The sequence below is a fragment of the Lissotriton helveticus genome, chromosome 12, assembly GCF_964261635.1.
Source record: "Lissotriton helveticus chromosome 12, aLisHel1.1, whole genome shotgun sequence".
Lineage (NCBI taxonomy): Eukaryota > Metazoa > Chordata > Amphibia > Caudata > Salamandridae > Lissotriton > Lissotriton helveticus.
The window spans coordinates 842,618,314-842,645,006 of record NC_136073.1 but is presented as its reverse complement, the minus strand read 5'-3'; the positions used below and the strand labels follow the sequence as shown (position 1 = coordinate 842,645,006).

Below are 26,693 nucleotides of genomic sequence, written 5' to 3'. Positions count from 1 at the left end.
GGGGTCTCATGTAGCTACAGTGATAAATGGAGAACTTGCTCAGGAATCCACGTGCTGCTAACTCAACTCATAGGCAACTCTGGATGGTTTCAACTTACATTCACCTGTGTTTAGGCAATGAGTGTTTGTTTTGTTATTATAATGGAATCAAGTAATTATGGCCACACTAGACAAATAATAAATGTATACATGATGCTACTGTGCCTCTCTTGCCTCTAAGTCATGGTTCTTTGTTTTCTCCTCCAGCTTATTTTTGACTTCTGGTTCCTGATTCTCCAGCCCTTGGTCTACACAGTCTACCCAGCTCTCTGCATGGGGGTACTCGACCAGGTATGGCTGACAAATGTGCATACAACACAAGGAACTGCTGAATCTAAGCACCGACAAGGTCAGGGTGCAAGCCTTCCTCCTGAATCAGAAGCATCTCGTGGTTGCTACCTTCTAACCAGCATAATGTCATGGAGGTCCTAACTCCTCTTGTGCCTAAATAGAAGCGCATGGGGCGGGGAGGCATGGGGTTAGAGCAGTGAGAGTGAGAGAGAAAGAGGAAGAGGAAGACGGGGGAAGGTGGGAGCAGGGGAGTATGAGGTCGAGGGATGGATGAAAAGATAGATAGATAGATAGATAGATAGATGGATGGATGGATGGATGGATGGATGGATGGATGGATGGATGGATGGATGGATGGATAGATAGATAGATAGATAGATAGATAGATAGATAGATAGATAGATAGATAGATAGATAGATAGATAGATAGATAGATAGATAGATAGATAGATAGATAGATAGATAGATAGATAGATTGATTCTGTCTTGAGCACATTGACTGCCAAGGTGAAAAGCGCAGCATTGGTACCATAGCAAAGAATTCCCTCTCTTTCTACACCAAATGCTTAACCCTTAATGCAACTTAAATTGTTACCACCGCCCTCGCTTCCACCATATTCCCCACTATAGCACTATGCTCAGCCTACCACCCACCCGAGTACAAATCGCCATCCGTTGCTAACCTAGAGGAACTCGTCACAGTCTTCACCCCATCTCGAACAATTCTGTCATCTGAGGTGATTTTCGATTTCACCCCAATTATCCTAAAAACAAAAAACGTTGAAGAGGTGAATAACTATTTTATCGACTGCAACATACACCAATTAATTCAACTCCCTTCTCACTTTGCCGCCTTCTATTGGACCTATTATTTGCGTTCAAATAACAGATCCTCAATATTCAGTATTGCTCAGTTGTTTAGTCTAACAACATGTCCTATTAAAATGTAAAGCCTCCTGCCAGATCAAACGCTCCCGTACCTTGCCTCCTAAAACAGGGGGGTGTGAATGGATGTATGACATTACAACGCATGCTTTTACCACGCATGCCTTTACAACGCGGTTTTTACATCGCAAACCTTTACAACGCATAGCCCTTTAGGGTGCTGGATAGCGAATAGTTTAATTTACTATTCCAACTCCAGTCCCCGTGGACACTAGGGAAGGTGTTGGATAGTAAATTAAACTTATTCCCTATCCTAGAGCGCCCCCCAGCGCAATGTGTTGTAATGGTTTGCGTTGTAAATACCACGTTGTAAAGGCACTGCGTGGTAAAAGTTGCGTTGTAAAGGTTGTTCACCGTGTGAATGGAAGCTGCTCTTTAAGCATCCTTTAAAAGATCAGTGTGTGGGCCACTTCTGCTGCTGCCCTGCGGGATAAACCAGCATTGAAAGTGGCCCTCACACTGGTAAACGAGAATGAAGGATGCTCTGGCATCTGTGCCTGGATCGACAAAAACCTGGAGTGAGCACCTACAACATTCAGATGCTTGAATAACAGACCCTACTGCTTGCCATGGCTCTCTGCATCTCTGAAACAGCTCATGACAAGAACTACGCAAAGAGCCCGGCACCGGAGCTACGGTCCTGGTCTCAGGAGAAAATGCAAAAAATAAACTTAACCTATTCAAATCCAAAATCAGAGTGGGATTGTTTTCTGCTGCCTGAAGCTTCTTTCTCCTGTCATTTCTGAATATCTTGCCACCTTAATTCATTTCTCACTACAAAGTGGCAGAGTTGCTGCAAGATTTTAAGACGGTATTGTTAGACCCTTGCCGAATAAACTAACTCTTGACCCTGCCATTCCCAGCACCTATCGTTCCATTATCCGTTCTACTCACTTTAAGGAAAATCCTTGAACAACATAAAGCCCCACAGCTTTCAAACCATCTTAAAAAATCCCTGCTGCTAAAGAACGAACAATTGGGGTCCCAACCAAGGTGCGGCACTGAACTGAGATTTTAGCAGTCACAGATGACCTGAGAAAAGAAGACAAATGTTGGTGGTGCCCGTGCCCTGATTTTGCTGGATGTATCAGCTACATTTGACACTCGTGACCACATCATCCTATGCCTAACATTTTCTGTCAGCTCTCTCAGGAGAAGAACGTCTAGCTAAACATTTCAGACTGCGCGCGGATCTTGGAGCCCAGTTCTTGAGGGTTCTGGTTTGCCAAAGGTAAGGGCGACCCCTTCTAGCAGCCACAATGCCGCCGACACTTTAGAGTGCCTACGCAGATAGTGCCTCGCAGAAGGAACTGAGGAAAAAACCCAAAGGCAAAAAACCTCCAAAAATGTTAGTGTGGCTCCGCGGCACAACACTGCCTGACATCAGGCTAAGACCTGTGCAGGTCCTCTTCTTTCCTGAGCAACCTCACACTAAAAATATCTGTTGGGATTGATAGAGCGCGCGGGTCACCCGACCAATAATTTCGCCACTTCCGGCTTCGGGCCCATATATTTCAAATCACCATATACATTGATCGGATGACCTCACGGTCTGCTATCAAATATTTGGGAGTTCCTTTCGTTATTCTTCATCGTACCCGACTTACGATCCACCGATGCGGGTACCTATGACCACAATGGCTCAGGGAGCTAGCTGTAAAAGGAAAAGGCAGCAAAATACAAACCCAACAAATAACATTCAAATTCTCTTTGTAAATGACCACGGACAACTGGAAGTTTTAAAGTCTTTATCTAAAGTTCGTTCTCAGAAATCATTAGAATTACAAGAATAAGACAATCAATAATCAAAATCATGAAAAGTACATAACTATATTATTATTTTATTATTATTAATAGGGTTTTGTTAAGCGCATTCTACCCGGAGGCCTCGTAGCGCTATATTGTTTGAGTCAGGAAGATCACAGAGCCAGATTAGGTGAAAAGGAGCGTTTTCAGTTCCTTACGGAACTTCAATAAATTAGGCTCGCCCCGGAGAGTGTCAGGCAAGGAGTTCCAGGCCTTAGCGGCATTCCAAGAGAAGGAGCGTCCTCCCCATCTTGCCCGTTTAGTTCTATTAACGGTAGCCAGGAAGGCTGAGCTGGATCTCAAGCTACGTTTAGGGAGGTAAGGGTTTGCAAAGGAGCAAACCATGGCTGGGCCAGTTTTCCACATGGCTTTGTGCATGATGCACATAGATTTAAACACGACTCTGGCTTTGATGGGCAGCCAATGCAGTTTCCTGAGTGCAGCTGTGCCTGAGTCTCGCCGGCCCAGGTTGAGAAGAAGGCGAGCCGCTGCATTCTGGGTAATCTGCAGTCTTCTGGTAGTGGAACTAGGGGCTCCTAGGTACAATGAGTTTCCATAGTCCAGACGGGACAGGATAATGGCCTGCACCATAATCCTTCGTGCCTGGAAGGGAAGAAGAGGCAACACCTTCCTGAGCATACGCATTAGGCCAAAACAGGTGGCAGATAGAGTGGTGGCTTGTTGCTTAAAATCCAACTTTGTGTCCAACCACATACCTAAGCTCTTTATTTGGGTTTTGGGTTGGGGTGGGGTCCCCATATTAGGGGGCCACTCTAGCGCGGAGCTCGGGGTTGGTGAGTTACCCAGAAACATAAGCTCCGTCTTCTCACCGTTGAGCTTTAGGTGTGAGAGGGTCATCCAGTGACTTATTGCTGCCAGACAATTCATAAGATTAGGAGGAGAGGTGTTTAGCTGGTTCATGGATACCACAAGTTGTGTGTCGTCGGCATAGGTTACTATATCTAGGCCGAACGAACGCACGATGTCCGCCAGAGGTTGAAGGTATACATTAAATAGGGTAGGGCTCAGAGACGAGCCCTGTGGTACACCTTGCTCAAGGGGCCAAGTTTTTGAACGGGCGTCGTTCTCGACTACCTCGAAGGAACGTTCCTCCAGAAAAGATTGAAGCCATATTATGGCCTTCCCTGAAATACCTATATGACGCAAGCGGTCAAGGAGGATGCTAGTATTGACGGTATCGAAGGCGGCGCTGAGATCTAGCAACATAATTGCTACAGTGCCGCCTTGATCCATCTGTTTCCTAGCCAGCTCCGTCACAGTCAGCAGGGCCGTTTCTGTGCCTAATTTAGGGCGGAAGCCTGCTTGGGAGTCGTGGAGCAGGAGGTTATGTTCCAGGTATTGGGTAACAGAGGCATTAATATGTTTTTCCAGCAATTTGCTGATCCAGGGGAGGAGCGAGATTGGGCGATAATTGGCCAAGTTATTGGGGTCCAAGGTGGGTTTTTTTAAAAGTGCTTTGACTTGGGCACGTTTCCATGCTGTTGGGACTGTGCTTGTGGCAATGGAGGAGTTTAGGATTTTAAGGATTATAGGACTGATGGTCTCCTTGATTTTAAGTAAGTGACAAGGGGGTGCCGGGTCAATGGGTGAGCCAGATTTAACTTTTTGCATGAGAGTGTCTAATAGCTCCTCGTTAAGTAGAGGGAACTCATTCAACGTGCAAGACACCAGCTGTGTTGAAGTAAGGTTTTTGGCTGGTTCAAATGTGGCAATGATATTCTAGATTCTAGATTCTAGATATATGATAGAGAAATAAAGTCAGGGTAACCATTGAAATTCTGATATGAGATGCAACGGGAATATGCTATGCAGTTTTTAGAAGAAAAGTTTAAGAATGGACATTCATTAAGGAAACAATCTTATGCACGTACTAGAGATTCCCTATTGGAAGAGTTTATACTATGGTAAAAGATCCTATATAACTATAGGAGAGTCTATGACGAGAAACACGCTATGCTTTAAGGCAAAAGTTCTTTAGACAATTTAAGTAAGGAGGTTCTAGACCATATGAGAAAGTGACAAACTGAAATGCAGAATATAATTTCTAACAAATAAGGTAACATAGGAACACGTTATGAAACCAATATGCAAATGACTTTATGATTAAATGGTTGCGGAAAAGCATGGAAAAGTAGCATATGCAAAGGTATGTCTTTATTGAAGCAAAAGACAGAAATTCAGAAAGGTGCAAGGTTCAGAGCTTTCAGAGTGATATTTACCTAGACTGGTGTGGAAACCAAACCCTGGCCACGGGTCAGTTAAGGACAGGAACCCCTCAAGGAAGGATACCCCTCAATGGACAGCAGGTGCAGAATGGACACCCCGGACAGGACAGGAAGACCAGATTAGGATCAGGACAGGACCACTCGGACAGGACCCTCAGGACAGGACCGGCACCCGCAGTTCGGAAGCAACGCCTGCGCTCCACCCTCTCTGCAGCTATCGATCAAGACCCCGATTGGGTCAGCGAACTCCCAGCAAAGTGCTCCGCCAGCACTTTAAGGTTTAGTAAAACCTTAGTCTATGGTCAAATTTCGGACAGAGTGCTCCGCAGCTCTCTGTATCTACAGTCACCTATTGAGTGCGTTGGGTCAGTGACAGGTCAGCTAAACCAGACAAGTCGGACAATTTCCCTAGGTGAACCCAGGGTAGATATACTGTTTTGGGACGGTGTACCACCCCCCAATGTTGCAAAGTGTCAGAATCCCTCAATTTGGATTGGTCCTAAGGTAGGGTTTGGGTAACACACCAATCAGAGTAGACTATTTGGAGGCCTACTTTGCATCTCTGGGTACCGCCTAGCGAGATTGGGGTTCCCATGGGAAGCTGTACAGCAAACAATAGCGCAACACACAATGTATCATATAAGGAGCAACTTTCTCCGTTCTCGTAGGGCAGAGGTGGCTTTCCCATGAGCATCTTGACTGTGGCTGCCAGCTGGCTGAGTTCCACTGTCCAATGTTGCCACCTTTCAGTGCACCACGAGTATGCGCAGAAGGGACCTTCAATATGGCTCCCAACCGGTTCGGACCCCCATTTCCCGCAGTACATGAAAAGTAAGCGAGAACAAATTAAAACATAGAAATAAATGAATGCATTACATGTCATAATTTTGTACTTTATTCTTATCACTATAAAAATATACTATGCAATTAGAAATTAGCAAAATATACACTGTCACAAGAGCAACTGCACGAACAGCACCACGTTATTACCAAAGCTGCGTATTACGCATGCGCACCCTTTCCCACCAAACTTATAACTACGTCAGGTCACGTGAGTGTGACTGACGCATGCGCAGAAGCCATTTACCAAGCGGCGGCCATGTTTAGGAACACGGATTAGTTGTATTAGAAATACACGTACGCAAGCTTCCTCTACTTCGTTCGAATATAAAAATAAAAGATTAGTAAGACGTACAAATTTTATTAATTGATTACACACGGGCGAGGTTCATGACTTGAGCAAGTCGCGATGCGAAGCTTGCTCTATCAATCCCCTCTTTGATGATATTTACTATCATCACAAAAATAATGGAACCAGATGCCAACTTCTTCACACTTTATACAACTCTATCTCTTCCAACAAGCGATTCAGCTTCTCTTTCTCATTTTTGGTAGGGTGAGAATTTTTCACCTTTTTGTATATCTGATTATTCATTTCCTCTAGTTCAAGCTCATCCACACTTCGTTTCACTCCTCTGGCATTCACTTGATGCTTTCTGGTGTGCTTACGGCATTTGCAACAGACAAATATGAAAAATAGGATAAGACCTATAATTCCAATTGGCATCAGTACCTTGAACAATAAGCTTTTACCTAAACTAGCAAGCCAATGACCTACATTTGAGAGACCATCTACCAGTCTCTTCCAGGCACTGTCAACCTCGAGTGGTTTGAGTTCCTTTTCCAAATTAGTAATGTTTTTCACATATCTTTTGAGCTGCACACTTTTGTCCGGAATATAAGTGCAACAATGTTGCGCCTTCAACATCCGGCAGACTCCGCCCTCTTTTGCTAATAAGGTGTCAAGAGCAAGTCTGTTCTGCAAAACCATTGATCTGATCGCAACCATTTCGGTATTGACCAGCAGAAATCCATGAGCTGTGTCCGTAGACAACACATCCACTATAGTGGACAATTTGCAAATTCTGTGAGTGTTCAGAACCACTCCCACTCCAGGTATCAGTGCACTGAAAATACTACCCATTATTTCACCTACGCTTTCTCTTTTTCTACGCACTAAGCCATTAGTATTTTCACTGCTTCCAGCAACTTCATTCACATGGTATATTTTCGGGAAGACAATGCCAAAATAGCAGCTTCCATACCAGTGATCCGGCAATTTGAAATAAGCCTTGTCTCCACATATATAATAAATTCCAGGAAACACAGGCTCTGACCCATTTTTGAAACCCCATCCTCCAATTACCTTGTAATTATGTTCACATTCACTGGAACCAATGAAATGTTATTATAATAGCTAGTCTTCTCGCGGTGAAGACATAGCTTTCCTTTCTTTCCAAAATCCAGCAACAGAGCAGGTCCCGCCCCACCATTTGAGGTGCCTTCCATGTTCTCAGCCCATTTTGGCGTTTTCTGTCTTTCGTCATCTGCCTTTCTTTGTATTTTTATTCTCCTCTTCTCTGCCATGTTCAGGAACATCTTTTCCTGTTCACGCAAAGAGCAGGTCAAGTTATCTCTGTGTGCGTCACCTATGTCGATATTACCTATAGTCAGAAAGTATTCGCCCATGTAGCGAGTAACGTCACTTTTGGTATGTACAGGATTCAGGTTCCCACGTATAGGAAGTTCAGAAAAGATCACGTTATTGTTAGAGTAATAGTACTGTAACGGTCCTCTTTTGTAAAATAAGCTTGCTAAAATGCTACAGGATATTCCATATGTCAGGGGCAGGTGATGGTATGTCACGCCTTCAGCTACAGAGGTAGGTAGCTTCATGCAGACATAGCAATCCTCAATTTCCATAGTCTCTACATAGTGTATTAACAAGTTTGCGAAAACATTTAAATGTGTCTTATTCTTAACTCCATGATAATGTAGTCCTCCCTCATCTGATGCTTCTAGGTCTCGTTTTGTTTGTCTGAGTGCTCTCTCATGTCTTGCTACACTCTGTGTTGTCAGTTCTTCATTGTCAGTATTTACAATCTCAGTAGGGTCAACATTAGTATTTTTGCTCACCGCAAAAGGAATGAAAACTGTTAGTCCTATCCAAACTAATATCACTATAATTATACTACATACACATACCTTGCAGCATGTTTTGCAACAACTGCGACTAGGTCTACCATTCACGTTTGAATCAGACATTTTGGCTCAGAAGAAGTTTCTCGACCCCTCTTTGTCTCTTTGCACGAGTAGCTTACTTTTGTGCAATTTCACGGTGGCTCGTCTTCTTCTTCGGCAGAGTACTCAGCGACTGGTTCTCCGTCGCTTTCGTCAGTTATATCAAGATCTTCAAATTCTTCCAAAACGAGCGTCCATTCAGGAGACTTGTACTTTTTGTTTTGTCTTTTTATTCGATCGCTCCTTCTTTTGGAAGTGTCTTCTGGTTGCCCTGCTATGCGAGAACTTCTCCTTTCTTCTGCACGTTTTTCTTCTACCGTTTTTATCCTCAGTCTCAATTTCTTTATGAATCCAGGCTCAATATGCTTTCTTTTCTTAAGTCTTTTAGTTGGCACTGGGACTTCGTTCTCGTCTCTTGCCCTTTTATTCTCATTAGTTTGTGGCAATTCTGCTTCTTCTTCTTCCCTTCCTATCTCACTAGTTCCAGGACTTGCATCTATTTCTTCTGCCTGGTTACTAATCTGGCCTTGTTCAGGAGAGTTTTGTGTTTGCTTGTGAAATGTCTCTGTTTCTGTGTCCTGAACACGTTCTTCTAATCCTATCTGATCCTGTTCGAGCACTTCGATCCCTTGATTTTCTTCTGCTCGAACTATTACACTATGTCTGGTCTAACCCTTTTCGACACCAGGAGTCAGTGGAGGTGTATCAATTATTTGCTCAGTCCCTGTCTGACCTTCTCCTTCCTCAGTTTTGACGTGAATCTCAATAGTCTGAGGTTCTTCGCCTGTGCCTTGCTTTTCCTCTCTATTCCATTCTCTACCTTTCCAAATTCGCTCTCTTGTTCTGATTGGGTCTTCGGTGAGGTCAATCAAGGGTATCCACTCATCTGGCCATATGCTTGGCAGCTCGTCATCAGCTACTTCTGGACCAACTTCTGGGAACCCTTCAGCAGGCTTGACTCTTGGTAGCTCGTCATCAGCTACCCCTGGACCAACGTCTGCGGACCCCTCAGCTTGACTGGTACTGGGCTGTACGTCGTCAGCTACTTCTGGTCTTGCTTCTGCAGGCCCCTCTACTGGACGGCCTCCTTCTCCAGGCTCCTCGTCTGGTAATACCTTCTGGGTGTGGCTGGCGTGGATCCAATGGGGAACACCTGCACACTTCACTGCTGTGGTCGTTACCAGGATCACTTGGCGCTTCTGTCCCCACCTTGGTTCCAGGCAGCTCGACCGAGTATGCTTCTTTATTTTGACCCAGTCCCCGGGAACCAGTTTGTGGAGAGGAGTCGTTGGATTGGCGACGGCGTCTTCTCCGATCTGGCGAGAGATATAACGCACTTGGTCACCTAATCTCTTGCAGTATTCAAGCACCAAATCATCAGTAATACTCAACAATTTGCTTCCTGGTACCCATGCTTGTCTCATCACTCTTCCCATCAGGATTTCATGAGGGCTCAGGCCTGTCTTCCGGTCTGGAATACTTCGGAGTCCCATCAGAACCAGAGGCAGGGCCTTTACCCAGGTCATGCCAGATGCATCACACAATTTGGCTAGTCTTGTTTTGATAGTCCCGTTTATTTGTTCCACTACTCCAGATGCCTGGATGATATGCACAGTGGAGTTTTTGCGAGATCCCAAATGCCTTACAGAGTTGGTCGATCACATCATTCTGAAAATGTCGGCCTCTATCTGATTCAATAGTGACTGGAACCCCGAATCTAGGTATCAGTTCTTTCAGTAAACACTTTGCTACTGTCAGTGCGTCACTTTGGGGAGTAGGGTAAGCTTCCACCCACTTTGAAAATAGGCAGACAATGACAAGGACATAACGCTTCCCCTCACAACGTGGCATGGTGATGAAATCAACCTGTATTCTCACAAAGGGACCCCCTGACCGCCCAATTTTCTCCAGTTCCACCATTGTTCTCTTGCCTGGATTCATCTGTTGACATGACAGGCACCTCTGGCAGAGGGACTCTGCTACTTTCCTGAACTTTTTGCTGTACCAAGTCTGTTGGAATACCAGAATCATGGCGTCCCTACCAATGTGTGATCCCTCATGTATCAATCTCGCCATTGTGCCAAGCAAGTGTCTGGGTAACACAGGCATACCATTTGGGCCCAAGATGACACCATCCTCACGTCTTGGTCTACACCCTTCTTCCTTCCACTTCTCTCTCTCTTGCCAGGGTGCCGCCTGCTGCCATTCTCTCACTTCATCCCATGTAGGCGCTTCTTCAAACACTCGAAGTTGGCAGCTGTTTCCTGGCCCCCCCCGTTTTGGATTTATGATCAATTGATCCCTGGCGCATAATTGTGCCACTCGATCAGCAAAATCATTTCCCAAAGATTCAGGGTCAAAGTCCTTCTTATGGGCAACACACTTGACCACTGCCAATTCCTTTGGTAATTGGATTGCCTCTAAAAGGTCTTGAACAACTTTTCCATTTCGAATAGGGGTACCTGATGAAGTCAGGAACTCCCTCTGTAGCCATAATTGGCCAAAGTCATGCACAACTCCAAAACAGTACTGACTGTCAGTATACACTGTTAGGCGTACGTTTTTCTCCAATTTGCAAGCTTTTATCATAGCGATCAATTTGGCTACTTGTGCAGACTTTACTTCAAATAAATAACCTGCTTCTACAATTTTGGTTAAGGAGACTACCGCATAGGCAGCACTCAGGCCTCCTTGTTCATGTCTTAGGCATGAACCATCCACAAACAATTCCATGTCATGTTTAGGCAAAGGTGTTTCTTTAATGTCTGGGCGTGGTTTTGTGCAAAATTCTGTTAAATCAATGCAGTTATGCTCATCTTCCTCCCCATCTTCCATATCCATTGAGTTGGGAAGCAGAGTGGCGGGGTTCAGAATGTTGCACCTGACAATTGTTATATTTGCAGCACCCACGAGAATCCTCTCGTATTTAGTCAGCCGACTAGGGATGAGATACTGAGTTTTCCTTCTCGTTAGCAAAATTACCACTCCATGTGGAACATACACAGTTACAGGATGTCCCATGACAATGGATTCACTCTGCTCTAAACTTGTGCAAGTAGCAGCTACTGCTTTCAGACATCCTGGTAATCCAGCAGCCACTGGATCCAGGGTGGCAGAGAAATATGCCACTGGCCTTCTGGTTGTGCCATGTTCTTGGGTTAGGACTGACAACGCGCAATTATCGCGAGTGTCACAGAACAGGGCAAATTCCTTGGAATAGTCTGGCATTCCCAACGCAGGGGCTGTACACAGACAATCTCGCAATTTTGTGAAGGCTGTTAAGCTTTCATCATCCCATTCTACAATATCTGGTGTTCCTCTCTTGGTCATTTTTATCAAGGGCCTAGCTAGGACTGCAAATCCCACAATCCATTGCCTGCAGTATCCTATCACTCCAAGGAACATTCTGATTTCTTTCTGAGTACGGGGTAACTGCATCTTTTGAATTATTCTCACTCTTTCTGATGTTACTTTCCTGATGCCTTTCTCTATCTGGTGCCCCAGATATTTCACTGATTTTGCACAGAACTGTAATTTTTCAGGGGCCACTTTATGTCCCTTCTCACTCAGGTGATTCAGTAGGGCAATGGTGTCAATCACACAGTCCTTATGACTTTTGGACGCCACCAAGAGGTCGTCAATGTATTGCACCAAGACAGAATTTCCAGGTAAGACCAAAGTTTCCAAGCATTTTTTCAAGATCTGATTAAAGATAGAGGGGCTCTCTGTGTACCCCTGGGGGACCCTGTTCCAGACAAACACGTGACTGTTGAAAGCAAATGAGAAAAGAAATTTGCTGTCTGGATGCAAGGGAATGGAAAAGAATGCATGACACAGGTCTATCACAGTGAACCACTCAGCATCCCAGGGAATCTGGTACAGAATCACTGCTGGGTTCGGGACAATAGGGCAGCAGGGAACCACTATCTTGTTTACCTTTCTTAGGTCCTGCACTACTCTGTACTTGCCACTAGGCTTTTTGATGCCCATAATCGGTGAGTTGCATGGGCTACTCATTACTTCCTGTATGATGTTTCCTTCTAGCAATTTTTGTATTTCCAGGGCAACACCTACTCTCACTTCTGCATTCATTCTGTAGGGTTTAGTATTAGGGTATACTGCATTGTCCTTGATGGCTATCTGTATGGGGTCTACGTTTTTCATTAATCCTACATCTTTTCCGGTAAAGTCCCATACCTCTGGCTTCACTGTTTCTTGGAGTTCTTTGGGCAAATCCTGCATAGTCATTCGCTTAATTTCTAAGTCAGGTCTGATTAACATTAATTTATAAATGCCATCTTCATCTGGGGTCTGAATTTCAACACCCTTTGGTGTGCAAAAGATGGTACAGTTCATTTTGCACAGCAAATCACGTCCCAGTAAGTTCACTGGACTGGTGTCACAAACGACAAAACTATGCATTTCTTTAAAGTTTCCAATTGAGATCTCCATGGGCTCGGTAACAGGAGTACTAATCAATTGATTAGATACACCCACTACTTGGATGGCTTCTCCCGAGAGGGGTAGGTTTGGAACGTCCACTGTTCTCACAGTAGAACGGGTAGCGCCAGTGTCCAACAGAAAAGTGACATCATTTCCGTCAACCTTTCCTTCAATGTATGGCCCCGACTGGTCTACCGGTAAGGAGGCGCCAAGTACGCACTCCTCGTCCTCCCCTCTCAGGCCCCGTCAGTATTGGTCATCACAAAGGAAGGTATCATTTAGTAAATACTGCGAAGTTGCTGTATTTCTGTTCTCATCGCTTCCCCAGACTTCTACGTCATCACCCTACGTGGATTTTCCCTTAAATACTCGCTTTGGTGCTCGGGGCAACTGAATCGTTTTTACCTGTTGTTGGGTCTTTCTTGGTCTTTCATTCTGCGTCTGTGGAGTTAAATCAGGTGTTTTGGAGTTATCATCCGGCAAATAGGGACACTCGTCTCGCCAGTGTCCAATTTCTCCGCACTGGTGGCAGGGAAATTTCTTCTTAGCCTCCTCCCTGCTCATTTTGGGCCGGGGCTTTCCTCCACCCCCTCCCCCAGGACCTTGGTTCTGAGTAGTTTTGGCCATTTTATTCAATTGTTTTTCCTGCTGTTCTGCGAGCTTCACTTGAGCCCACATAACCTTCTCCTTGAGAGCCTTTTTCTTTTCTGCCATCTCGTCCTCACAGTACTTTGCGTACCGTAGGACCTCATCCATCTTTTTAGTATGCCAACAGATTTTGTTATCTTTTATCCACTGACAAATTTCGGGTCTTAAACCATTTACAAACCTGTAAATAAAATGTGTCATATCCTTCATCTCGATGTTATCTATACCACTGTATGTTTTGAACACCTGCAACAGCCTTTCATAAAAGGAGTGCACTGTCTCGTCTCTTTCCTGCATGGTTCTGTCTATCTTGGTCCAATCAGTTTCCTTTGCTGGCACTTTTAGTTTCAGATGCTGAATTACTTGTTCATATTTTCTCATCACTTCTTTCGATGGTTCCCCTGTTTTGCCATCTCTCTGGTATTCCTCACTAGGCCAAGCTATGGCTATTTTACACTCGGTCCACAGATCTACCGGGACCACAATGTCGAAAAACCCATCCAGGTCTTTCCACAGGCATTTTTGCACCTTTACGAACCTTTCCACCTGCCTGTACCAGTCAACTGGCTTCTCGCGCAATTTCGGGAAATCGTTAGTAAAGGACACAATATCCTGTCTGGATCATGAAACGTGCACATACTTTCCACCTGGTACTTCGCGCATAGGGCATAACTGTTCTGGTTTTTCAGCTTCTTTTAGCAAGAATTCGGGAGTTGCCTGCCTAGACCTGGCCTCATCCTTTTTCTTGGCCCATCTGGCTTTCCACCTTTCCACATCTCCCCATTTTTCCAATACTGTCAATAATTCTTTGACCTGTGCTTTCTTCCCCGACATATTCAAGTTTTCCAAATCTTTGTCTGAGAAATCTGCCCTGTATGGTTTTCGCAGCGGTTTCGATCTTGAAATATCTATTCCCATGCTAGCAGCAGTGTCTGTCAGTTTTTCATGAAGTACTCGGGTATTTCGAGTGAGACTCTTGCAGATAAACAGCATTTCGTCTTCAGAGTAGGTATTTAATCTGTCTAATCCTACGTTTCCTGCCATCAATTCCTCTATTTCTATTCTCAGCTTGTAGAGATCTAAAGGTTTCGTTGGGGACGCTTGTTTTTCAAATTCTTGACTCCATCTTTCGATCTCTTCAGGAGTCACCAATGTGACACTCTTCGTACCTGAGGTCGATTCCATCTGAATTTCCCTCGCGTTAAAGGGATTATGTCTTTTCTGTATTCTTTTTCCTGTATTTCTAACGGGCAGATCTAGCAGTGAGACCTCCGACTCGCACTCACTTGTCTGGTCATCTACAATTAATGGTTCTGGTCTGGTCGGTGCAATGACAGGAGTAATTACTGGAGGTTTCGGACTTCCTTGACGGTCCCCATACAACGGAACCACCGGTCCGATTGTTACTGGGATCGTTAAGGCTTCAGGACTTGCATTTAGTTGTGACATTTTCTGTATTATCTCAGCTCTCTTCTTTCCTAACGCTTCTCGTTCTTTTTCTTCTAATAACCTGTCCAAAGTGTTTCCATGTAACACCTGCGGGGTTAGAATGGGAGCATAACTCGGGGCAGTGGGATGTGTCTCACTTGGTCCTCCGCCATAATTAGGTTTCTGAAACAGACTTCCTGTGCCTAGAATTCTCTGATCTTCCTCATCCCGGGACTGTAATCGTGGCATTCCTGAACTCAAGGACCTCACCTCACCTCCGTAGGGGGGACGAGAGCAAAAATCTCCTTCACGTGAATATCCCGTCTCCCCACCCACGGGTCTCCTGGGGTAAATACTTCTGGTTTCTACGGGTCCCAGATTCTCAGTATAAGGAGGAATTAGATAATCCCCTCCTACACTTGCGGACCTGACCTCCTCCCTTTGTAGGGGTCTCCGGGGAATATCTCCTGCACTCGAAGGTCGGTGTCCCTCATTATAAGGAGGCGGACTTCTCATGCATATGTCATCTAACAATTCGTCATCTGATTCTCCCAGGGGCCCCCAATGTTTGGTCTTTTCTGTTCTTTCCCCCCCCCAGGAGGATCTTCTGCTGGCATCATGGGAAACAGTCCCTCAACAATCATACTCTGTCTCCATTGTTTCATCTTTTTGTCTCTGGTTTCTTGTTTCAGTTTTGGGTAATACTTTGTCAGCCCTTTATCCATTCGGGGCTTTTCTCTTTGGAAAGCCTCAATCTCCCATTCCTCTAATGCTTCATACTGCGTTAGTCTCGGTCTGGGATGTAATTCATTCATTCGGGTTCTTAAGTTGAATAAGATCCTACCATTAAAGGTACCTTCTAACGGAAAGGCCATTATTCCGTCGTCTTTTGTGTATTTCACCCAATTTTCTAACCACACACATGTATTGTACCCTCTGTGAAACATCATGAAAGAGGCGGGAGTATTTGGTGGTGGAATAACAATGCCCTCTCTAGTTTTAATCGGCTTGTCCTTTTTGAAGTAATTCTTTACCTTATTTACAAGGGACAATTTTCGCTTATTTCCGTACATAATGCCGTATCTATTAGCCTTCCACTGATCCCTTTCAAACCCTAGGTTTCTTGGATCGGGTCTAGTCTCTGGAGTATACGAGTGCCACATACGATTTCTACGCTTAACTTTGTTTACAAAATTACCTCCAATCAGAATGCGTCTTGCAATTCCGTGCGACCAATGGGGTGCACGAGTTCAAATAATTTCGGCCAATGGGTGCGCGGCCTTTTCGCGAGATCGTTCTCACGCTTCGGCGCTCACCCCTCCTTCACAATTCCAGCCCCGCTACCCGCCCGCTGTTTCTACCAATCCCAGCGCGGCTCGGAGTGACGTCAGAGACGCTTCGCGACTGACTCCCTCCCTTCACAAGGTAACGGAAACTTTCTTTCTTTCTAAAGTGCTTAGTACTTGGTTATTTTACAACGAATACACATTCGCCACAGTGCTCAAGTGTCTAGACAGGAAAGATTTGTTTTACTGCAAGTAAACTACTTCCATTTACTTTTCACACGCTGCGGGTAGATCTCTTCCGCCTACCCTTCACTCTAGCATCAGTGAACCTGTTACTTCCCTAGACCCATCCACTCTTTCTGGGATATATCCGAGTCTAAGGTTTCCCAGCGGACCCCTTTGCTTTCACCCAAGCTCCGATGAACCTGCTACTCTTCCGATGTGACCCTTACTAGGTTACGCCACTATTGGAATTTTGCCAATGAACCTCGTTACTAACATTTATTCACACATGTATTCAGAAAAAGCCCTAGTTAGTGCTTCCGGTTCTGCCTAACCTGCACCTAACTTTCCTTGAGCCTGCGACCTCAAGGCAAATGGATTCTATTCACCACTTGCCATTCAATTCCCCGGGGAGTTCCGACAACACTTAACAAAACGTTTTACATACGCATGGATTAATACATATAACAATATAAGAACAAGAAAAACAATTTTCAAACAATTCATAAATTTCAAAAGCAACACATTTTAAGAGAGTGATCAAGTCCCCTAAATGGCCGCTCTTATAGCAGCATCAATATACTAGCAGCTACCGACTTGACTTAGCTTAACTAGTCCTACCTAACCTTTAACTATTCCCTAACCATAACTCTGCTACCAGAAAATACTGATAGAGCGCGCGGGTCACCCGACCAATAATTTCGCCACTTCCGGCTTCGGGCCCATATATTTCAAATCACCATATACATTGATCGGATGACCTCACGGTCTGCTATCAAATATTTGGGAGTTCCTTTCGTTATTCTTCAGCATACCCGACTTACCATCCACCGATGCGGGTACCTATGACCACAATGGATCAGGGAGCTAGCTGTAAAAGGAAAAGGCAGCAAAATACAAACCCAACAAATAACATTCAAATTCTCTTTGTAAATGACCACGGACAACTGGAAGTTTTAAAGTCTTTATCTAAAGTTCGTTCTCAGAAATCATTAGATTTACAAGAATAAGACAATCAATAATCAAAATCATGAAAAGTACATAACTATAGAGAAATAAAGTCAGGGTAACCATTGAAATTCTGATATGAGATGCAACGGGAATATGCTATGCAGTTTTTAGAAGAAAAGTTTAAGAATGGACATTCATTAAGGAAACAATCTTATGCACGTACTAGAGATTCCCTATTGGAAGAGTTTATACTATGGTAAAAGATCCTATATAACTATAGGAGAGTCTATGACGAGAAACACGCTATGCTTTAAGGCAAAAGTTCTTTAGACAATTTAAGTAAGGAGGTTCTAGACCATATGAGAAAGTGACAAACTGAAATGCAGAATATAATTTCTAACAAATAAGGTAACATAGGAACACGTTATGAAACCAATATGCAAATGACTTTATGATTAAATGGTTGCGGAAAAGCATGGAAAAGTAACATATGCAAAGGTATGTCTTTATTGAAGCAAAAGACAGAAATTCAGAAAGGTGCAAGGTTCAGAGCTTTCAGAGTGATATTTACCTAGACTGGTGTGGAAACCAAACCCTGGCCACGGGTCAGTTAAGGACAGGAACCCCTCAAGGAAGGATACCCCTCAATGGACAGCAGGTGCAGAATGGACACCCCGGACAGGACAGGAAGACCAGATTAGGATCAGGACAGGACCACTCGGACAGGACCCTCAGGACAGGACCGGCACCCGCAGTTCGGAAGCAAGGCCTGCGCTCCACCCTCTCTGCAGCTATCGATCAAGACCCCGATTGGGTCAGCGAACTCCCAGCAAAGTGCTCCGCCAGCACTTTAAGGTTTAGTAAAACCTTAGTCTATGGTCAAATTTCGGACAGAGTGCTCCGCAGCTCTCTGTATCTACAGTCACCTATTGAGTGCGTTGGGTCAGTGACAGGTCAGCTAAACCAGACAAGTCGGACAATTTCCCTAGGTGAACCCAGGGTAGATATACTGTTTTGGGACGGTGTACCACCCCCCAATGTTGCAAAGTGTCAGAATCCCTCAATTTGGATTGGTCCTAAGGTAGGGTTTGGGTAACACACCAATCAGAGTAGACTATTTGGAGGCCTACTTTGCATCTCTGGGTACCGCCTAGCGAGATTGGGGTTCCCATGGGAAGCTGTACAGCAAACAATAGCGCAACACACAATGTATCATATAAGGAGCAACTTTCTCCGTTCTCGTAGGGCAGAGGTGGCTTTCCCATGAGCATCTTGACTGTGGCTGCCAGCTGGCTGAGTTCCACTGTCCAATGTTGCCACCTTTCAGTGCACCACGAGTATGCGCAGAAGGGACCTTCAATATGGCTCCCAACCGGTTCGGACCCCCATTTCCCGCAGCACATGAAAAGTAAGCGAGAACAAATTAAAACATAGAAATAAATGAATGCATTACATGTCATAATTTTGTACTTTATTCTTATCACTATAAAAATATACTATGCAATTAGAAATTAGCAAAATATACACTGTCACAAGAGCAACTGCACGAACAGCACCACGTTATTACCAAAGCTGCGTATTACGCATGCGCACCCTTTCCCACCAAACTTATAACTACGTCAGGTCACGTGAGTGTGACTGACGCATGCGCAGAAGCCATTTACCAAGCGGCGGCCATGTTTAGGAACACGGATTAGTTGTATTAGAAATACACGTATGCAAGCTTCCTCTACTTCTTTCGAATATAAAAATAAAAGATTAGTAAGACATACAAATTTTATTAATTGATTACACACGGGCGAGGTTCATGACTTGAGCAAGTCGCGATGCGAAGCTTGCTCCATCAGGATCTTCAACTCCAAAAGTAATCCTGTGAACTACGAGGTGCCACAGGGGTCTTCCCTATTATACTACCTGTTTAATATCTATATCGCGCCACTGGCCCTCTTTGTTCGTTTGTTCGGGTGTCATTACTACACCTATACTGATGACACAAAACTGCTCATTAGGCTGACCGGTCCTTCGCATGCTGCTTCAGAGATCTGTGAGGGCCTTTGTAACATTTCAGCGTAAATAAACAACAATTGGCTCAAATTTGACCCAGACAAGATGGAGATTTTTGTAGTAGGCAGAGATCCTTTCCTCTGGAACAAGGATCGAACAGGACACAATGAAACAGGAAGAGATTGATGGAAGCGAGAATATGACAGTGAGGGGGGCCTGGAGACATGAGTGGAGAAAGAGAGATGTAGTGGGTTCTAACAACTCCTGGTGCTTACCATTAAGGAAGGAGTTGTGCCCCTTGGAGTCGTACCCGGAAGTGATGGACCCAGAGAGAATTCTGTGAAAGACTTTCTTAGGAGCAATGCTTAAGGAATGATGGTGCACCAACATGAGGTTTTTCAAGGGATTCCTACCCTGGCTCATAACAGTGTGGTAGTGTGGGCCTCCTGGTTGTGCTGTGTGAGCCTCCAGTTGGGTTAGGGGGTGGGAACAGACTAGGACTTCCAAGGGCACCTGCACGAAAATGAGGCAAAATGATTGGCCCTCTCACATTACCCCAAATTGGTAGACATGGGCAAAATCCATGTCAAATTTTAAGTAAAATCACTGCCTATGTACATGGCACCCATTTACATTAATAGGCAGTAAAAAATACCCCATTTGGATGTCCTGAAAATCTATCCTGGATCTGTTCCCGCATGGACCCAAGTTAGACAACCCTGACCCATCCCAAGCTACACACAATGTAGCACGATGAGGAATACCTGTAAAGTAAAAGTACAATATAAACAAGATTCCTTGTATTGGGTTGAAATTGTCGGACAAGCTATTTAAAAAAAATAACTTAAATACATGACTAGATGTATCACATATGGAGAGTTATGTATTCCAAAAGCGAAAAATCTGCTCAGAGGCAAGCAACAATCATTTCTACGTCCCTCATTGGGTCCAGCTCTCTTCTTATGTTGCCTCTTTGAGCTGGCTCCCCATTCCTTTTGGTTATACATTTAAGGCCCTCTCTTGGGTCCACCAAGCCTTCCACCGAACAAGGTTTCTATGTCTTCAATTGAAATTAAAATTCTTCCAATATTCTGTGTCTAGCTCTCTAAGGCCTTCTTCCCAGTTCCTTCTTGCGATTCCCGAAGTACATTGTTCTCGCCTAGTCAGACATTCCTCCTCTTTGTGGGGGACAAAAATTGCAATGACATCCCCTGTACTTGTGCATGATCGAAAATCATCTTGGTTTCCAAAAAGCACTGAAAATACATGTTTTTTCTCTCTGACTTTTCAGTCATAATTCATCTAGAATAGTATTACACCCTCATTTGGCTATTTACTTCTCCATAGCTTGAGGATACCCTCATTGGGTGGCAGTGTACATAACATAACATGACAATGGATTGCATGACCAAGTCACCATGTTGGAGGGCTTATTGATACACTTCATTGGGAGTTGCAAATGTGGTGAACACAGAGGTTGTGAGTTAAGCAGCTCAGGCTGTGAATTGAATACATTTGACAACTGCTGACTGGGTCAAAGAAGTATGATATGATATGATGTATATTTGTAGAGTGCAAACTAATGCCCGGAGACATCTAGGCGCTACACAAACTGAGCAAAAAGAACCAGCGGGAGATTGGATGAGCCAAGCTGTAGTTACTGAATAAAGAGCCAGGTTAGGAGAGCTTTCCTAAACCCCAGTAAATCTGAGGCTGATCTAAGGTGAGAGGGCAGCGAGTTCCACAGTTTGGAAGTGGCAGCAACAAAACTCCTGCCACCCCACTTCTCGAGCCGGTACTTGGCGACCTCAACTAGGCTGGCAGCAGAGGATCGGAGCTCTCATAGGGAGAGTACCAGGAGAACCTATGTTTAAAGTACTTGGGCCCTACCACATGCAGGGCTTTAAAGGCAATACATAGGGCTTTAAAATTGATCCTTGATTGCATAGGTAGCCAATAAGGATGAACAAGCGATGGTCTGGCGGACTGCCACCTGGGAATTTTCTGAAGGGTAAACGCAGCAGCGTGTGCACTCAGTGATCACTCTAAATGAGTAGTTAAATAAAACTACTAATCAATTTTACTTTGCGTGCAAGAGGTATAAGGCCCTGCTAGACCTTTAGGCTGAAAGCAACATGAACATCCGGGAAATTTTCCAGGGACCTGATGCACTGCTCAATTCACTCTAGTGAGTGTAAACCATAAGTTTCCATGTAATAGACTAAGTGTTTCAAACATAAACAAAATTTAAACCACAGTGTTCATTCATTTATACAATTCAATTAAATATCACAGACATAAACATCATGATTTTGTTGCTCGATGAGTATTTAATCAGTATTCTTCTGAAATTGTTGTATAGTCACAAAATCGAGTACTGAAGCAACAAGTTCAATTATACATCCCAATGCATTTCGGGCTGAACAATCTGCCCTTCGTCAGGGGAATCTATAAAGTAATAATGATACATATTAATCAACAATATGGGCAGAGGTGTCAAAGCAAATCATTAAATGGGATCAAGAAATGTTACTAATGGGGCGTAACACATCATTGTGGGATGGAAAATAGTAAGCGATCAAGAGAAAGACCCATAGTATCAAGTGTGGGATAGAAATAGTGAGCAATCAAGAGATAGACCCATAGTATCAAGATAGTGGCCAACGGAAACCAGCCTTGTGCAATGGGTTAGAACAACATAAGAGAGAAAGTGGGAAAGTCAAACAGAAAATGTGGCATGGAAGGTAACGAGCCATGTATCAGTCGTGAACCCACGGGCGGAAAAATTAGGTGAAAGCAAAACGAGCCTGGGTGCAACATGTGAGCGAGCTCTTAACGTGCGGGGTTCAACGCTTACTGGAGAGAACGGAGGGACGCTCTGAAATGCCCTTTAATGCGAATGTGAGACCTAGTTCGTTTTCCAAATGAAAAGCCAACTGGAAAAAATATATGAATCGGCTTTAGTAGTCAAAAACGCATTATGATGAGGTGTGATCAAGATTAAGATAATATGCACTCACCCTCTCTGTTTCAATACGGGTAGGTAGTCACAATCACGTCAATGTATGGCGTCCCTACAAAACGATTAAGAGGGAGTGTTTAAGGAAGTAAAATAGACGTGACTGTCTCCGTGAAGGAAACGCGGTAAGGCGAACAGGGACTCACCCAGAAATGTATCTCGTTGGTCAGCCGGTGAGCCGGAAGGTTCCTACGAGTCTAAGAGTGACGGAAGTGAGACAAACTTCCTATATTAGGGTGTGGAGATAAAGAAAGGACTGACGTGGCAAATGCCATCTTGTGTGAGGAGAAGCCGAAGCACGGGTGTGGATAGTGAATAAACTAAGAAATTCACCGAAAAACATGCGTGTGATGTGTTCTAATACTAAAAACATGTCGAAACTTTATTAAAATGCACTTCAGGTTAAGTCCAGACTAAAGTGAAACTAAACATGACAAACAATGATACTATTTGACGATACCTCGAAATATACACAAAGACAGTTATAAACACTAGGAGCTGCCACTAACAGTGTGCACAATCTTCAAAAGGTATTATGAAGAAGTCCTAGAGAAAACATGCTGTAAGCAACACAGTAATGAAAAATTACAAAAAGCAAGCTAATTCGAATTTGTCATTTAACCCTGTGGGGGTCAGGGTCTGCAGAAACCAGATCCAGTATGATTCTCGCTGTGATAATACCTGAGCTCGATCATGTTCAAGATTAGAGTCAATAACCTCGAGGATGCCGAATTTCAGTTGAGCAATGTTATGCCTGCACTTGAGCCAATGTTGGGCTAATGGAGAATTCACGTTCTGTGTACGTATACGACTCTTGTGTTCAGTTATGCGGATGCGCAAGCTTTGCTCTGTCTTCCCTACATAATAGAGGCCGCAAGGGCATTTTATGTAATACACAACATAATTGCTGTTGCAAGTCGCTGTGCATTTGAGAGCAATAGGTTTGCCTGACCTTGGATGGTTGATGGTTTTGCCAATAATGGCATTATTGCAATTGGAGCAGTTCATGCATTTAAGCAAACCTTTTTGCTGTACGTTAGGTTTAGGGGGATTCGTGTTGAGAACTTCCTTAAGGTTACGTGCTCTTTTGTAAGCGAAAAGCGGTGGCGAACTAAACATGCCCCCAACGTCTGGTTCAGATTGTAATAGGGACCATCGATTTAATATGATGGTTTTCACTAGTTTTGATTGTGTAGAGAAGGTTGATACAAACACTTCTCTAGAAGCCGTTCTGGGCTCCGTTTTCTTTTTTAAGAGGGCCTCACGAGTTACCGTAGAGGCTCGAGTGGCTGCTTGTTCAAGGATTGTGTCAGGGTAACCTCTCTGTCTGTATTTATCCTTGAAGACCTCAATCGTCTGCATGCCAGTGGTGTGATCTGAATTAATCCGTTTGATTAGAAGGAACTGGGAATAGGGAAGGTGCCTTTTTAGCGACCAAGGGTGGAAACTTTGGTAAGCCAAAGCATTGTTCCTGTCAGTGGGTTTAGAGAAAATGCCAGTCTCGATGCTCCCATGAGATGTGGTGATCATCACATCTAGAAATGGAATTTGTGATGCAGCTATGTGATGTGTGAATTGTATTCTTGGGTTAATGGTGTTGAGCTGTATTAAATTGCTTTGCAGATCCTCAAAAGTGCCTTGCCATACGATGAGAATATCATCGATATATCTTTTGAAAGCGAGCAAGTGAGGGCTCCATTGGGGTTGTGAGAGTATGTGTTCCTGTTCAAACTTCATCATAAAGATGTTTGCGTAGCTGGGGGCTCCTGAAAAGCCCATGGATGTACCATTTGACTGTAGAAAATAACGTACTTGCCAATTGAAGTAGCTGTGGAATAAGCAAAAATGGAGGATCTCCATTAAGAACGTTAGATTGGCTCTCTGCGTGTCTGTTCTCAGAAGGGCCCATTCTATTGCTTCCATCCCTTCCATATGTGGGATGGAGGTGTACAACGCAACAACGTCAACAGTACACAGCCATATCTGTCTGTCTGAGGGGATCGTGATTTCTCTAAGGATGTTAAGAAGATGTGTGGTATCTTGTATGTATGTGTTACTTGATTGCACAATGGGTTGGAGGAATGCGTCTAGGTACCGTCCTAGCGTATCATGGATAGAACCGCAGCCCGAGACTATCGGTCTCAAGGGGGGGTCTAACAATGATTTGTGAATTTTTGGCACCATGTAGAGCCTTGGTCTGCGCGGGAATCTGGTAAACAGGTATTCTTTTGTTTTTTTATTGATCCATTTCATTTCGAGAGCGTTATTGAGAATGGTGTCTAAGACCACCTGAAACTCATTCGTGGGGTCTTTGGGTAAAGGTAGGTATGTGGTGGTGTCCTGTATCATATTTTCAACCTTACGTTCATATTGAGATTTATCCATGATAACCAAGGCTCCACCTTTGTCAGCCTTGGTGAAATGTAACTTGGTGTTGGCCTGGAGTGTTCGTAATGCTGACTTTTCTGCGGGACTGAGGTTAGATGGAGATTTAGTTTGTTGTGGTATTTTAGCGATGTCTTGCTTGACTAGGGTTTCAAAAAGATCTATAGTCTTGTGAGAGATAGGAGAGATGAACGTACTCTTGGGTCTGAACTCTTGGTATTCTGTGTCATCTAAGCTAGGTGGATTAGTGTCAAGAGTAGAGAAAAAATGACGCAATCGTAGTTTACGAGTGAATTTAAATACGTCAATTTGTGCGTCTAAACTCCTGGCTTGGTTCGTGGGGACAAAAGAACATCCTTTATTAAGCACCTGAGTTTGTTGTTTCGTGAGTTTCTCCGGCTGGGTTTTCCTGAACCGGTGTCCTCTCCTGGTTTTGTGATACTGGGACCTTGGTACTATGGGTCTATCTCTTGATTGCGCACTATTTCTATCCCACACTTGATACTATGGGTCTTTCTCTTGATCGCTTACTATTTTCCATCCCACAATGATGTGTTACGCCCCATTAGTAACATTTCTTGATCCCATTTAATGATTTGCTGTGACACCTCTGCCGATATTGTTGATTAATATGTATCATTATTACTTTATAGAATCCCCTGACGAAGGGCAGATTGTTCAGCCCGAAATGCATTGGGATGTATAATTGAACTTGTTGCTTCAGTACTCGATTTTGTGACTATACAACAATTTCAGAAGAATACTGATTAAATACTCATCGAGCAACAAAATCATGATGTTTATGTCTGTGATATTTAATTGAATTGTATAAATGAATGAACACTGTGGTTTAAATTTTGTTTATGTTTGAAACACTTAGTCTATTACATGGAAACTTATGGTTTACACTCACTAGAGTGAATTGAGCAGTGCATCAGGTCCCTGGAAAATTTCCCGAATGTTCATGTTGCTACCTGGGAATTTTCAACAGCAATTGGGCAGCCACATTTTGCTGAACCTGGAGTCTGGCCAGTAGCCCTTCTGCAGGCCAGTGAAGAGGCTGTTGCAGTAGTCCAGCCTGGAAAAGCTAAGGGCGGAGACCACTGTTTTCTGGAGGGTCTCCGGAACATATGGGCACACTTTCTTGGCAATTTTTAAGATGAGAAAGATGGAAGAGGAGATTGCATTAATGTGGTAACTCAAGGATGGGGTGGGCAGATTACCCAGACCAGGGGGCTACCAGCTGGGTGTCCAGAGGAACTTTTGGATCTTAAAAGCAGAACCTTGGTCTTACCCTAGTTATGCCTCAGGCAGTTTTGGAGCATTAATTTGCTAATCTGTTGCATGCACTGGTGAAACCTGGAAGCTATGTCCTGAGAGCTGCTTGATACAGAGAGAATAATCAGGGTGTCATCAGCATATGACACTATGGCAAACCCAAAGGATTTATTGAGTTATGTCCGAGGGGTGACGTACTTGGTAAAAATAGAGGGGCTAAGGAAGGAGCCCTGAGATACACCACAAGGGAGCTGAAAAGGAGCAGAGACTGAGTTACCAATGTCCACTACTTGCTCTCGGTCTGTTAAAAAAGATTTGAGAAGAGATAAGGCAGAGCCACCTATGCCTAGATCCTGGTGACGGCTGGTCAGCTGACCCTAATCGACGATGTTGAATGCCGCTGAGAGGTCCATCAGAATCAATGCAGAATTCCTGCCTGGGTCCACTGTACTTCTGATTTCCTCAGTTGCATTAATGACAGCCAGCTCGGTGCTATGCTGTGACCTAAAGCCGTACTGGGAATCATCGAGCTGATGATTATTGTTGATAAAAGAGGTGAGTTCATGATTGATAATTTTTTCAATAATCTTAGCAGGTGAAGGAAAACAGGCGTTGGGCCGA

At 44.1% G+C, this 26,693-nt stretch overlaps 1 protein-coding gene across 3 annotated transcripts in view; it reads left to right on the top strand.

Moving 5' to 3' along the window:
• LOC144798880 (phospholipid-transporting ATPase IK-like) overlaps positions 1 to 26,693 on the top strand; it is a 694,664-nt gene that overhangs the window by 621,327 nt on the left and 46,644 nt on the right. For all 3 annotated transcript variants that reach the window (XM_078669975.1, XM_078669973.1, XM_078669972.1), the window contains one exon: positions 247 to 330. In XM_078669975.1, the coding sequence (XP_078526101.1) occupies positions 247 to 330 (84 nt within the window). The remainder of the gene's footprint in view (positions 1 to 246; positions 331 to 26,693) is intronic.